Source organism: Colius striatus, chromosome 2, assembly GCF_028858725.1.
Source record: "Colius striatus isolate bColStr4 chromosome 2, bColStr4.1.hap1, whole genome shotgun sequence".
NCBI lineage: Eukaryota > Metazoa > Chordata > Aves > Coliiformes > Coliidae > Colius > Colius striatus.
The window spans coordinates 108,758,866-108,775,307 of record NC_084760.1 but is presented as its reverse complement, the minus strand read 5'-3'; the positions used below and the strand labels follow the sequence as shown (position 1 = coordinate 108,775,307).

Sequence of the window (16,442 nt, the reverse complement as noted above, 5' to 3'; positions counted from 1 at the left end):
ACAAAGGAGCAAAGCGGTAGTCAAAACTATATCACTATTTTGTAGCATTAGTTGTTAAAACTACCAAGTCCAGCAGCCAACCAAATATCGTGCCTATGGTTTTTTTCTTAAAAAAAATGAAGCCATTTGAAGAGGTGAGAACATTTTAAAAATGCTTCATAGCAGAGCTGTAAGCTGCTTTTCTATTTTGAAAACTGTGTTACAAATGCTTTTAAACATCTGTAAATCTTTGCTTGAAACAGTCAGGAGAAACTGCATCAGACCTTTGGAAAAGACGGATTGAGAAAAGTACTAAATGGTGACTGCATTATGACTACAGCCAAAAAGTCTGCAGTTAAAAGTGTAAAAGTAAATTCCTTAGAGTCAACATAGCAAGAAAGAGCAGACCTTTGACATTCTGCTGAGGAGGGGTCCTTACAATGAATTACAGCCCAAACCAGTAACATTTTGAAACACGCTGAGAGATCACTGCTCCCATCACTGTAATGACACTGGAGGATGCTCAGCAGTGGTACCCTGTACCAGTTGCACAACGCTTCACAGAATTGTGCCCAAACAATTGAATCAAGAAAGCACTACAGTGATAACAGGTTTCCCTTGGGAAATTCCTATTTAAGGAGGGAAGGATGGATATCGGGACAGGAATTTTAAGACCTGTGAGGAACTGGGAAACAGGAGGCTGGAGGACTGATCACAGCTTGTGTTGAAAGGGGAACATTAGGCAGGAGGAAAGGCAGAAGTTAAAAGATCTTTGTCTTTGGGACAAGTCTCAATCTAATTTAGGAATAAAAGCTATGACTAGATTAATGACACAAGTTGATTACAAAGTAGGGAATCTTAGTAAATACAGAAGAATACAGAAATAAAATACCAAGACGCCACCCTTTTGGGCTAGAGCAATAAAAATGCAAACATTCATATTCACAGACCAAAAATAGCCCTTTTCTAACTGAAAAGCTGTAGGGTTATCAGTTAGAAATGGGAGAAGAATAGAAAGGATAATCTGACAGTATTTGTTGACCTACCAATGGTTATGACTAACCATCTGATGTCAACTTGAATCAAACAAATTTACTATTAGGAGAGCTGTTTCCAGGTAAGGAAACAGAACACCATTGCTGACTTGTCACTAGTGTGCCTTCACACAGTCAAAACCAGAAAGTCTAATGCTAACTGGAATGGGAAACATGAACAGATGCTGGCATGATGTGACCGGCAGCTGAAAAAGTATTACTCTGTGTGGCGAAAAGTGAGGCTGTGATTTTGTGACTTCTTTTTTAAAAAAACATATTTGCAGCTAAGTATCAGAAAGGAAAAAGACATGATGTTTAAGATGATAAACCCTTACTGGAATTTGAAACAACTTCCCTTTGGGAATAATGAGGTCCAGGAAACCCTGTAATTAAGATGAAATCTGATAAAATAATGGGATCATATCATACAGTTGATGTGACAGTAAAAGCTCACAGACCAGAAGGGACATTCTGGATCTTGGATCCCTACATCTGAAATGAAAGATCATAAATGGGCTCCTACACGGGATTGTTTTAAATGAGCTTTTCAGGAAATTGGAAGTGAGATGCAAATGACCTCAAAGGAAAGAATTTTTTCTATGGGTAGCATAAAGGGAAACCAGTCTTGTGGTTTGTGCTATCTCTTTCATCTTACATGAAGATCATTCTCTTCCTTAACTTGTGCATTTTAGCTAAGCATCCTGTTGTATTAACAGTATTTTAAAAATTACTTATTCATATGAGTAAAAAGCAAGGGTTGGCTCTGTATGCCCCCAAATTAAGATGCACAAATTATTAAAACCTTCCTGGTATCTATACAGCAACCTGAGCACGGATGCTTTAAAAGTCCAGCAATATGAGGACCCCTTTCAGATACAGCAGCCGTGGCCTCGTTGAACCTCTCTGGGGGTGATATGCAAAGTCAAGCGTGCTCAAACCGAGCCTTTTGGCTCTGCTCAGCACTACGCTGCAGCTCATAAGCCCTTGCTGGCAACGGCAACACTGATAATCCGCTGATGCCTGCTCCTTGAGATGGTTTCCACCTCTCTGACCCAGGAGCTCAGGAGTAAACCCAGAACCCTGCTGCCTTGAGATGCTTTTGGTGGCTGGCTGTTTTTCTTGCTGAAGGCGAGTTTGTAAGCAGTTGATCTGTTCTGCTGCAGCAATGCAAAATGTCTGTAAACATCAAAATGATCAACTTAAATCAGATTTATGGATGTTCCATGTTACAAAAAATTATCGAGACCGTTGCCAGGCCTAGCCCTGATTTTCAATATTACCTCTTAAAACAAATGTATCATGCTCCAAAGACACAAGATTAACTAACATACAGGAATATCACTTGCAGTCCACATAAAATCAACAAAAGGTAAAGAATCACTGCTCTTCTCATGAAAGTATGTAATTCTCAGACTACTAATTTTTGAAAGTTAATAGTTCATCTTCTTTTTCATATTCAAGTTACCACATAAAGGACTGGTTTGTGATCAAGTTCCAGAGATGTCACTGTAACCTAAGTGGTAAATTGCTCTCAAATCTCCACTAAAAAATGCAAAACTGAGCCAAGACGGCCTGCAGAACCATAGCTCTGACTTTTTTTCTGCTCACATGCAATAGCATAAATGTCTTCATTTCATGACCAGAAGCTACTTGTTTGACATGATATAACATTTAAATGAAAGCAAAGTTGACACTGACAGGATGAGGTAGCTATTCAGTATTTTGTTTCATCCTCATTATTCAGCATGTAGTCCCACGGTATTACTTGTGGAACACCATCCAAATGTCACCCTCATTGCAGAATAATTCATTGTATTATGGACTTTTTAAAAAAAAAGGATTCAGTAGCTGAAACTGCAGTCTGCCAAACGAGACATCCAAGCTGTATTCCCAGGTTGTGTAACCTCTGAGTAAGTTATGAACACTTCTAAGAAATACTGAGGAGTATGAAGTGAAATAATTCTTTGTATTGCCTACACTGACAATAGGCTGAGTGGTAAGACAGCAAATATATTGCCCTCCTAGTCCAAAGCTTACTTTCCTCAGGAGTGGAAGGCAAAGTAGCAGCAGTCACTCAGAAGCCACTTCTGCCTTTGCACCAAAATGAAGCACCAAAGCACCCTATTTCCCTGAGATTTTGGCAACAAGCCCAAAGCAATCTGTCAATAGAAATTTTCAAAAGGCTGCAACTCACCCAAGTAACGAATGGATTTCCAGTGTGCCACAGCAAGCACCTGTCTGTCTGAGGACCGTTTCTCTCCAACAAATTTCAAAATCACGCTGCAAACCAGAAAGGCACTAGAGCTCCTCAAAATTAAGGATGCATCATTTGTTTATTTATGTAAGCGAAGATATAACTTGGTCTAAATCTATGGATTGGTGTTTCTCCATCCCCAATAACACCCACCCCAGCGGTGTAATGTAACTTTATGGTTATGAGAAGTTTCATTTTAGGGGGCTCAAATTCTTTCTGCTTTCACCTCTAAGTCCACATTCATTTAATGCATTATTTCCATTGAGCTCGGGAGAGTTCCCAGCCTGGGTTATTTCTGCTGGAGACTGATCCAGAATGGCGCAGCCCAGGATAGCAACCAGTTAAATCTTTTCTAATCCCTGTATTCAGAAATGGTGGCTCACAGTGGCTGGCATGCAGGAACTGAATACAGCAGGCAAGCTCGTATTTCTCTCACCAGGCCAAATTAACAAAAACAAAACCTGATTTCTCCTTCTCGTTTTCCTATTCTTCCTACTCCCCAATATTTTTCCTCTTTCAAACATTTGGGGTTTTTTGTTTGAGAAGCTTAATGTTTGGCTGCCTTATGAAGAAACGGGCACAGTGACAGATGAAAGGCCATATTCATCACCTAATTCAGAATAGGGAAAAACCAACTGCTGTGCATGTAAGATTCTAACAACCTTGCAATTTTGTATAGCCGTTTTCCCCAACCCGTTCTTTTGAAGAAATCTGCTTTTATTCTGTTAATAACTAACCACAGTTGCAGCAGCATGGATCCGATTAGCAGTTCTTACGCTACAAAGGAGAGGGAGGGGGAGGGCTGTGAACAGGGTTGCCAATTTGTCCACCTGGGTCCCCAGGAGAAAGATTAGATGAGGCGCTTGCTCCTTTCTTCCCCATTCACTTGCTGCTCTGCACTAGACAGACTTCTTCAAAGCTCAGTCGCTGACTTCATTTTATAGGGGTTTTTTTTCCCCCTGAAGTCTCATTTAACTGCCCCTCCACATGTTTTGCACTCTGTGTCACTGCGTCCCACCAAAGTGATGGCGTGAACTGGGATGAGAGGGGTTGAGATACGCTGTGGCCAGCGCTTTCTCTCGCAGCTCTACGAGGCCTCTGACTTGTAGATTTCAGTCATTTCATAAATTGTATTTTCTTAATTTTGTGCAACCTGTTTAAAAAAAAGTGGCTATATTCTTTAGATGTTCCCAACCCTGTAATCATGCAGTATTTTTTTACTTTGTCACAGAATTATAGAATGGTAGGGTTGGAAGGGATCCTTAGAGATCATCTAGTCCAACTCCCCTGCAGAAGCAGGGTCACCTACATCAGGTCGCATAGGAACGTGTCCAGGCAGGTCTTGAAGACCTCTAAGGAAGGAGACTCCACACCCTCCCTGGTCAGCCTGTGCCAGGGCTCCCTCACCTCACAGTGAAATAGCTTTTTCTTATACATAAATGGAACTTTTTGTGTTCCAGCTTCATCCCATTACCCCTTGTCCAGTTGCTAGACACCAATAAGATCCCCCCTCAGTCTTCTCTTCTCTAGACTAAACAGACCCAGTTACCACAGTCTTTTCTTGTATGAAAGATGTTCCAGTCCCCTGATCATCTTGGTGGCCCTGCACTGGACTCTCTCCAGAAGTTCTCTGTCCCTCTTGAGCTCGGGAGACCAGAACTGAACACAGGACTCCAGATGAGGCCTCACCAGGGCAGAGTAGAGAGGGAGAAGAACCTCCCTCAACTTGCTGGCCACACTCTTCTTGATGCATCCCAGGCTTCCATTGGCCTTCTTGGCCACAAGGGCACATTGCTGGCTCATATTTAGCTTATTATCAATCAGGACTCCCACATCTCTCTCTGCAGAGCTGATCTCCAGCAGGTCAATCCCCAGCCTGTACTGGTGTATGGGGTTATTCCTTCCCAGATGCCTTTCATAAAAATGACAGTTTTGCTTGCACTTAAGCTGAAGTAGAAGACTGCAAAGGGCTGCATGGATTTAGTAATTTGTTATTACCTGGGACACAACATTACCAGTTTGTTAATGCAAAAAGCACATGCTTCATCTAGAGGAAAAACATTCTCAATTTCTTTAGAAAATGTTAATTAAGCGGAATATAAAACTGCAATTGATGCAAGTGTCAAAAATCTAAAAGCTTCTAACAAAAGAGGGAATAGTATTTCTTCCTTACACTTGTTTCACTTCCTACCTACCCTTCCACACACCTGGAACTTAAAACTTCAGAATTTAGTTTAAGGAGTTAATCCAAGTTCCATAAGGAAGCATTTTTCATTACAAATGCTCATTCTCTAGACTGTATTTATAACTAAGAGGAAAGTTTCTGTCTAAGCTGTTTCTCATTGTGTCTACTGAGCCTGAGAAGCACAACAAAAGTAGCAGATATAAACTTCTAGTATTAGATACCTAATAAAAGCCTTAACTCCTAATTTTAACATTGCCACATTCTAAACAAACCCTATATCAATTTTTATTTATAATATTTTCAGTGTGAAAACATGCAAGATACCAAACAAAGGCTGAACATGAACTGAAATTGCTGTTTGTCATCCACGCTTCTCTTTCCTTTATCCAGCTACAAGTAAGAATTGTTCAGAATAAATATTCACTGTCAGGTGGGATTAACTCAAGCAACCAGCAGTGACCGAGTTTCACTTGTCCCTGCTCCTCCCAACTCTCAAGTTTAGGCTAGCAGCTGGAAATTGGAACAGCACTGTTACGTGACAATTAACTATTTTGCTAGCTTTGCCTGCTGCTTCTCATACTAGTTCACTGTCCGTGATCAACAGGTGTTTTAGTAGCCAAATGTATATGCTGTCACTAATACTATCCTCAAAAGGAACTAACTCTTAGATAATCTAGATTTTCTTTTTGCATTGTACTGCATGTTACACAGTCCTGGTCTCAGGGGTTCTAAGAGACGAGGGAGAAAAGGGCAAGTTGAATGCATAAAGGATAAAAACACCTTGAGGCTTCCAAAAACCATCTGGTGGGACTGATCTTCCTGAAGACAAGATCTATCATGCCATATTTCATCTTGCCTGACAACGATAAGCTCCAAAGACTGGTGCAGAAGCAAAATAATTCTTCATGTATTTTTAATCAACTGAGAACTTTCATCAGGCGAGCTCCCTCCACAAGGTCACACACACCACACGCGGCCACGTGCCGCTCACGCAGTTTGCAAACGCCAACTTCTATGTCAGCTTCTGTTTGGAAGGGGGAGTATCAACATTAGCAACCCCTGGTTATATCATTTATAAACATGCAGATGTGGATTATTAAAGATTAATGCATTTTGGGATTGGTGTCGGCATTCCGTTTGTCTCATGCCGAAAACAATTCTGTTCTTCATTAGTCAACGACAACCCACATCACCCTGTTGTGGAAGAGAAATCAAAGGTGCAAGCGTGAATTGAGAATAAGTGATGAAACTGATTACTAAGAAACTTAACGGCTGTAATCAATCAACACATCACAATAATTCAGTCCACTGTTATCAGGAGATGTGGAACAAACAGAAAAGCTTGCTGATGGAGTGAGTTTTTCTTTTGTGTTTGTTTTCTAAAAATCCACTTGGCAACTCACATCTACCTATACAGTGATGCTGTCAAAGGGCACTTTGAATGTTTCAAGACACAGCTGTACCTGCATGGACTTTGTGCCTAAGGAAGAGAAAGAATAACTTGCTTTTCATTAATTTAAAAAAAAAAAAAAAGTTCTCTGGAAGTAGTAAGAACGTTCTTGTTTTGAGGCTAAATGGCTGTTTTCTCTCTGGTCAAGAATCAATTCAAGTTGTACTCACAATTGTTCAGGTTCCTTCTTCTAAGGAGGGACACACCACGTATCCGTCTAGTCAAGTCTGACACTAACTATGAAGCATGAAGGCTGCTTTAAATATCTCTAATGGCAGTGATACACAGAGCACTGAAAAATTGGAAACTGCAACAGTCTATCCTATTGCAGAAAACAAACCTCTTACAACATCTATGCTCTATTTTAACTAGGTACAACAACCATCTGTCAACAGCAAAAACATATTAATGGGAAAGTGAGACATTTTACCTATTTGCTCATCAGCCACTGCTTAGTATTGCAAAGGATGAGGGACTGAAAGACAATCTTTTAATGTATAGTATGCAAATTGGTGACCTACTTGACAACGTAAAGAAGGAAAGAAGGCCAACCATAGCCAAGCATAGCCAAACCATGATGGAATAAAACACTCAAATGTTCAAACCCAAATATACATTCTATTACATTTTGTGACAAAAACATAAGTGGGTTAAGCAAAAAAAAAAATTAGAAAGAAATGCATGTTAATGATTAAATGTAAATGATAATTGTCCCACCAATGGCTTTAAAAGATATATCTAAAATTAACAACAACCATACCTTGTCAGATCTTGGTGGCTGCAGTTAAGTATATTTGAATTTTGTTACATGAACGAGAGCACACGCATAATTATGCAAAGATTTTAATTGGATTTCAAGAGTCGTCATACTCTAGGTGGATCTGTAGCAGCACGGGGCTACCAATGACTCCCAGAGCTACAAGAAGTGGCTCGTGGTACGCGTGCTGCCACACGTGCACAGCAGCAGATGTCCTGCTGCGCTGCCTGTTCCGCATTTGCCAGGATGGTGAAAACAGGCCTGTCAGGAGTCAACAAAGAGGACAAATCTGGCGTGGGACAGAGCACAGCTATGGGGATGTGAGTGCTACCCATCTGGCTGTCTGGGCGAGGTTTATGTGGAGCCTTTGTAGGGTGCTGAGCGAACTTGAGCACCGAGCTCCCTGGACCCTGTGAAGTCACTCAGTCCGTGAGGTAGAAATGCTCATCACTGGCTTACACAGCAATTAAACACTGAAATGGAAATGTGTGGCTGAATTATAATGTTGATGAAACAGATATTAAGCAACTTAAAACACAAAAACTATCCCTAAAAAATAACCACTCAAGGCATGCTGGTTTTGGTGATTTACTGTTCTTCTATTCGACGCTTAACTTAGTAGAGCTGATGAAAAACAGCAGGTTGATGGTACTGGAATATGAAACCCTCTGTTGTCAGGAAAAGCTAACAGGAGGAAACTCGAACAGCGTGTCTCTGTCTCATTTCATCTCCTGCACCTGTTCTGGCAAGACCACCTCTGCAGAGAAGGACACCTTCCTGATCTCTCTGGCTGGATTGCAAGTATGATAGCAGTTTTCAGAGTGCCTTTTGTAGCACGGGCTCTCCTCAAGAAAGTATAGTGAGACTATTCAATTTTTTCACAAAGCCTTGAGACAACAGATTATTCATCACTTGTGACCTGGGCTGAATTCTAATAGGTATCACAGGTTAGATGCTCCATATGCTAGAAGCGATGCCTCGAGCTAGAGCACCTTACAATTTGCTCATTTTTCTTTTTGTCAAAAGACAGAAAAACTCTAAACTTTCAAACCCTTCAAAAGACAGAGTTTTAAACTACTGTTATGTGAAACATTCATGTATTTCACTTATACGCATTCTAGATTTGCAAAACTGCTGAATAGATGCTTTGTGCTCTAGCAGTGATTAAGAACATAGCTACGTCAATGGCATTTTGTGTTTTGTTGTTTTCTGGTCTGGATGCCAACGAACAGCATGCATCTTCCTTGCAACAAGCTGTTGCAAGGTTTTTGCCTCCGGAGAAGCCAACAGGGAAATATTGATAGATGTGTTAAAATAATCTTTCTAGACAGGGGGATCATATCAATTTTACAAAGACTTAATCCACATTCTCGTTTTGCTATATTTTTGGGTATCTGTAAAAATTCAACAAAAGATATAGTATTACAAAGTCACTGTCATACAGTTGTCTTTTCAATCTCTAATAACGTTTGAAAAGAGTCCGTGCCATATAGGATACCAGTGCTGGTGGTCAATGAAGTAAGCACATGGAATAGCTCATACTCAAGCAAAAGATTCTTCCAAATACTTAAAACCAGACCTGTCTGATCAGCTTCTCTAACTGCAGCCAGTTCTAGAAACGGTTCAACTCTCAGGCTTCTCCTTTTACGAAAGAAAGCATGACTCCTATTCAGATTTTTGCATTAAAATGTTGTTTGAAACTATGACAGACTACTGGTCATTTTCTTCTTCTCTCAGTATTTTAGTCACTCTAGTCTATCTATGCATTGACTAACATGCACACCAAGGCAAGATTTCCTGTTACAGCTCTCTGTGCACCCCATTCCGCTCTTGCTCCTTTTCCCTGGAGTGCTGGCTGTAATTCCGTGATTTCTGATGGGTCCTGGATTTCAAGACAGCTAGCTGATCCACAGTGGAGGGGAAGACCTCCAGGTCTGCAAAGACTAAAGTTGATCACTGCATGGAACATATCCTTTGACCGATATAATTACCAGAATTAAAAATCAGGGATCTTTTTTTAATCAGAGGAGCGTAATAACCACTGGTTAGCATAAACTAAAATGATCAGCAATAACATTCCCAAGTGAGAGTACCCACACAGAGATTTCTTCCTGAATATTGTAACTCCAGCTGTATTCCAGCTCCTTGGTGAAAGCAGACGTCAATACAATTGGAATAAAAACAATGTGGAAACTGATGCTTAACAGAGTGAAAATAAGCTTGTTTGTTCAGAAAGTAAATGTAGCATGTATTAAAAGAGCAAGTAAAAATGTGAAAGTCTATGTGAAAAAAATACATTTTTACATATTTCTAAAGACAGCATTTGCTCTTCACTGCTAGTATGGTATAGCCTTCTCTTCTATACAGATAAAACTTGCTGCAGAGGTTTAAAAGTAACAGAACCTACGAACTTGAACAAAAACTGCTTGTCCATCATGGGTTAAGGGATTCCTGGCCTATCAGCAATCTTTCACAGAACTCTTAATATTAAAAATTTTTGCTGCTTACACCGCAAGGGAGAAAGAGCTGACAAGAGCCTTTGGCCAGGGAGATCAAAATTAGGGATGGGGGGAGAAAGGGGAGTTTAGCTTATTTACATTTTTGCTTTGTTAGTAAACTGGAATGATTGGAGCAAGAGGGAAAGAAAGAAAAAAAAAAGAGAAAAAAGTTAAATTAACAGCCACTAAATCTTCTGGCAATAGCAATGCATTTTGATGATGTGCTGTGTCAGCTTCCACTAATGGTTTAAGGTTGAATCAGGCACAGTTCAAGACCCAAAGCAGGGTAAGGCATCACATCTCATTCTTTGGAAGAACACGTACCCTAATTATGAAGATGGCTACAAAATAAAGAGATCAGGATTTCTGGCAAAGCAGAATAACTATCTACTTAACATGAAATCAGAATGCCATTTTGAATCCCTAAAAATCATAAAAGAGTAGGATTGCAGTACTGTAATGAACGTGTGTCTGAATGAGAAGTGTTACCATTCTGACAGAAAACTATCTCTCGGAACAAAATCCACCAAAGTTGCTTTTTCCACTCTTAGGGGTTAAGCTCTCTGGTCTACTCTAGCAATGCGAAAGGAAACAAAGGCCACTTATATGTGTGTGCCACTTACCACACGAAATATCTGTCCAGTATTTCAAAGAGCACAGGAAGGAAATGCCCACTGAGCTAGGGACATGCCAATGTCAGTGCAGCCTGTGCCAGTCCATTCCTGTGAAATTCACGACGTGCAGCAGAAAGCAATGCGGGGCGGCAGGCTTGCGGTGGGGTGGGGAGACAGCTTAAACAGGCAGCACAAGAGAATCAGCCATTTGGGAGTTTTAATAGGGGGCTGTTTGTTTGTCTGCCCTTTTGGTGTTAAATTAGTCTTCAATTTTGTTGCAAGGAAGGAGGCATCAGGAAAAGGATGCTTCTCTTCCAGTAAACCCTGGGAAAGCAACACCTTTATTTTAACGGTCTTCCCACCAAGAACCCCCTGCAACATTTTGGCTTTCCCTAGCCATAGCTATCAGCAACACAACAGCTGCTCATTTTACAATGACTTGCTGGAGAGAGAATGATTGAAAGAGCCAATCTATGTCACACGGAGAAGCTGTGGCACAACATTGCAGGAGGTAATAGGAGAGGAATGAGGTCAGAACAAACAAGGGTAGGGTGAGAACGGAGAGGAAAATAGCAGTGAACAAAATTATTAAAGGCGAGATGTAGTACCACACAAACTATACTTAAAAATGGCCAATCTGAACACTTCAAACAGCCAGAGAAATGCAAACAAGCTCTGTGTTACTTTTTCATAAGGTGTTGTGAATAGGGCTGGTGAAAAAAAACTAACAAAGTGCTAGTAATGAAGCACAATGGTGGGAATGCGCTTAGGTGAAAGCACAGTCTAATTCATATGGCTTGAAAGCCCTGGCTGCTGGTGGCATCCCACCAGTCACAGGGTTTTAAATAGCAGCCTTGCTCGTGTCATTTTGTAGCTTGAGAAACGCAGCAGCAGCAGCAGCCACGCTACGGCAGCTGCCCAGCTCCCCTCTGGATTGCGCCGCGTTAGCTCACACCTGGGAGCTCACCTTTAGCAAAGAGCTGCAGAGATCAAGAGTTCGCCAAGGCTGGGGAAACAGTGGTGGGTGATTTTGGTTTAGCACCATTCCTAAAAATCCTTCCTGAGGAAGAGTTTGCTTTTGTGTCACTCACCTCAGCAGACCAGAAAACTGCCATGCAAAATGGTGGCACGGTTTCTGTGAAGAAGCAATGCTTTTTACTAGGCCAGTCACAACAATAAGCTTTTGGGCTCAGCTGAAATGAAGCAGTGACTCTGACCCTGACCTTTGTGCCCACAACCCTTCTATTTTCACCCCATAGGGATCAATTGGTTTCATAGAAGGTCACCGCTTTCCCCTACACACTGCTATGTTCTCATCCCCATCTATCATGGCTACAATAAAGCTATTTTCCACGTCACAACGTTCTCTCCCTATTCAGCAATCAGCCTGCTAAAATGCCAATCCATTTACTTGTCAGAATCTGACTGTGGGAAAATGTTACCTTTACAGCTCAATGGACTATCTAGCTTCACTCAACAACAGGGATGGGCTTCTGCGGCATATACTGGGAAATATGCTGCAAACGCAAAGCTATCACACTGGACATAACGGAAATATTCTGGTGCTGCCACTGTCCTGACTATTCTTGCCCCACCTGAGCACATGCTGTTGGTCACAGAATCATAGAATGGTAGGGACCTTTAAAGATCATCTAGTCAGTCGCTGGAGAGGAAAGAAATAAATGCAGGGCACAGACGCAGCATCAGAGCTTGACACCTAAGCAACATTCCCGCCTGCACTGAGGTTATACCCCTTTGCTTACCTAATTTAACCTCTGTATTTAAACAGGTACATACCTTTTACACAGATACCCTTGTATTGAATGTACTGAAACACATGCTACTTACTGAGTTTTAACCTGCATTCGGTTTACAGCACATCTAATGAAAAGGCATCACTGCTATTGTCTCTTTTAACTGAGCTCCATGTTGATTTTTTCATGGTTTTGTCCACAACTGACATTACCCCAGGGGTAATGTCAGTACTCTCCTACTCTCAGCAATTCCCCTAGTACTCAAAATGTCAGCAAATAATAAAAAACTTGAGCATCAGAAAGAGAACAAAATAATCTGAAATAGTAAATACGCATTGCTGTCTGACTCCCTGCAAGTAACATGCCAGATGGGTGGAGACAAGGTAAGAACTGGAATGAACACGTGCCTTTTTTTCCTGCTGGGCATCTAAGTGGATTTCCACAAATTTCTGACTGTACATGAATGACCGTGTGCCATACTCTACGTGGCACAAAAGACTGAGTGGCAAGCATGCCACTGGCGTTTCAGTTACTGCTAGTAAGACTGGATTCCTAGTATCTTGTTGATCTTTGCAAATATTAAGATATATCTCATACAATATTCTGTACTCATGTCCAAAGTTACATTTTTGGAACACAGTGTTGGAAAATCTCTGCCTCATCCTGCGGGTCTGAAACCACCATACAAGTCCAAGAGCCAAACCCAGCAAAACTGCAGAGTGAAAGCAAAAATGGGACTCTGTAAATAACAGAAATACGTAACAGATAGATGACACATGAATGAAACACAAAAATTTGGATCAAGTACTCGCACTGGTGCATGACATATCAAACACATATGTGGAGTCGAGTTTGGAATTTTGAGCATTCCAGGGGCTTGGCAGCTGAAATTTAGATGGAATTTACCCCTGCTTTAAGTATGCTTTTTTTTTTCCCCCTTCAAAAAAAGGCATTGAAAATGCAGGATTCTCAGAAAATGAATTCAGAATACCAGGAATATTTCTTTATGTAATAAACTCATCTATTGGTTTAATTTTGCTTGTAGGAACAAACTTACCTGGAATACTCGCTGGAGAAATGGGACCAGATCTCGACTGATTGCTTCCAACGGGAGAGCCTACAGGGGAAGGCGATGGGCCCCCAGGGATGCTGGAGAGATGTGGAGAAGCATGAGGGGAGAATGGAGACTGTGCAGGGTTGCTCTGCTCCCCTTGGCTGCTCGTAGAGCCTGATGCGCTAACAGCTGAGCTCAGGGTTGCTTCAGTTCCAGTCGGCAAGTCGTCAATGGATCCAGACAAATCCTGAGGAAAAAGGGAGTATGGAATGTAAGCAGTGGTATGAACTAAAACTTGGGCCACAGGACTCAGGGGCTGGCATGGCGATGAGGTCCATTTTACTTATTGCACCAGATAACTGAGAGGTTGTCTTTAACATTGGTTCACGTAGCTAATGTTAAATGATGGCAGAAAATGAGGATAGTATGTACAATTCTCTGTTTAATCTCCAACTCTTTCGAGAAAAATAACAAGCAAGGGCAACAAATGAATTGGAATCAAATTCACTCAACACTGAATTTAACCTTTTCCATCTGGATTAAGCTACCAAAATTAATCCCACAAATTCTGCCTGAGCATACTAAAACTAATGAAAATGATAAATCAGTTTTCACTCTCACAAAGTATTTCATTTTGGGGTTTGCTATTACTATAATGAAAGATTATACACTTCACACTTCAAATTGTCACCAAAACGAGTGAAGAAGGATGTTAAATACACAGCCCTTCTAACACTCACATGCAGCTCCTTCGCCTTGCAGAAGAGACCCAAGAGGAGGCCTTTCAGCAGCAGCACAGGACTCACTCGCCAACTAGAAGCAAGGAAGGTTGATTTTCTATTTCCCTCAAATACTAGTGTACAAGACATGGCTTCTTCTCAGTTTTCTTGCAATACACTGCTAAACAGTTGCTTCATTTCAGTTCACAATTGCTCCATTTTCAATGAGAAATTTCTTTCGTAGGTCAAGGCACATCTGAATTCTGACTACAAATTGCTGGATACATTCCCTAAAGCTCTAACTGGTCTTTGGATCTATGGGAGTGATTGGGTTTTTATCACTGTAAAATGAGATATAAAAAACCAAGAATGCAATGACAAAGGAAGTGCACAGCTCTTAACTGTCAGGAAGAAGGTTAATTCCTAAGCATCACAGAAAAGTTCCATACAAACTGAAACATATGAAGATAACTGTGCTCCCATAACTATTGGCAAAATATGAGTTAAGGAGAATGTTACTACTATTAGCAAATCAAGGCACAAACAAGAAGTGGAGAGCTACTTAACATATAAAATGGGTCATTAAGTGACCTTTGAGGCTTCCAATATCTGGGATGACAGAGTATGTTTGTTACTTTGGCTGATACTGACTTCACTTGTCTGGCCTCTGGACTGTAGACAATGTGACCCATCGTCTTAGTAGCACAAAAAGAATCTGTCTCTGAATGAGGAAAGAGCCCAGGAAGCAATGCTTTACCATTGCCTAATTTTCATAACAAAAAATAAAGTTATGTTTAGAAGTTATATTATTTAAAGTCCTGCTTGATGCTGACCAGTATAGTCTCTAGCAGACAGACACACTCAGTATTCCAAGGCATGAAAAGAGCATGATTAACAGTTTAAACACCAGTAATATTCATTAGAAGCCACCTAGAATGCTATGTGTTACTCCTCGTGCATAAAGGTACAACCCACCCAACATAGCTCTCTGCAGGATACCTCACAGACCTTACTTCCAACAAATTGCCACAAATGCTTTAAGCACAACTCTCACCACAGGTTCATTTTGCTTTTTCTGACAAGCACAAGCTTGTACATGTATTTCATTAGGCATACGAAAAGCAAAAACTTCAGTGGATGTGTGGACTCTGCATTTACTCAAGTGAAGAGCAGACTTTAAAACCCTTAAAAATTGAAATTTAATTGTAAAATGGGAACTAAAGTATTTTCATTGTTTCTTTTTCAAAACTATTAACTGTAGAAAATGTAAACAAGAAATAGCACTGTTTGATGCTGTACAAAGCAACGCTAGAGATTTTCCACAGTAGAATGTGTTTGGCAAACAGGTGAGCAATTACTGCTTTTCCATATATAATATGGTATTCTTCTAGATGGAATCGAATCGCTGCTGTTGTGATGTGTAACAAATGCTGCAGGAAGTGCTGATAAAACAAATGCTGCTGAAAAGCACATACATAATAAACCCTGGAAAACCAAATGTAGCAGTTTAGAGCCTATTTTTAAGGAACATAAATTCTGTGTAAAAAATAGACAGACACCCAACTGATAGAAGATACAGAAAACACAGAGGTTTACATTTAGAATTACAAAGATTTTAAAAGTATGTGTGGATCCAAGCTTTCATTTGAGCCCTGAGCAGTTTGCAGGTCCTGGATAAAATTATCTGTTGTTCAGAGCCCAAGACAAAACCTGACCACTCCCCACAGCATCTACTCAGCCTGTCGAGCATGCCTGTGAGGAAGAACTTGGGGACAGGAGGAACTTCCCACTGGGGATGAGTGACTGATGAGTTCCAGGCATTTCCTCAAGTGCCTGCTTCCAGGGATTTCTTCACCAACCTGATGCAACTCCCTCTCAAAAGCAGAAAAGAAAAGAGCAAAGCCAGTATGATGTCAGTCTATTTGAAGACCAAAGCCACGCCACCTTCCTGAAGTCCACACAGAGGCAGCAGCCAGGCAGGCTCAGCACACTCCCGGTGCCTCATTCTCCCTACATGCCCTTGATGCAAGCATTGGGATTTCCTCCCCAGGCTGGAGAACTGTCACAATCAATTCATCTGCCTAGGATGTTACGTAGCTTCATTCACTGGACCCATCAAGAAAGCTGATTATGAACTTGTTCCC

General features: G+C 41.0%; 1 protein-coding gene across 3 annotated transcripts in view; it reads right to left on the bottom strand.

Annotated features, from left to right (window-relative positions):
• The window catches only part of ARID1B (AT-rich interaction domain 1B), a 333,941-nt gene that overhangs the window by 87,877 nt on the left and 229,622 nt on the right, over positions 1 to 16,442 (bottom strand). For all 3 annotated transcript variants that reach the window (XM_061989024.1, XM_061989022.1, XM_061989023.1), the window contains exon 6: positions 13,583 to 13,826. In XM_061989024.1, the coding sequence (XP_061845008.1) occupies positions 13,583 to 13,826 (244 nt within the window). The remainder of the gene's footprint in view (positions 1 to 13,582; positions 13,827 to 16,442) is intronic.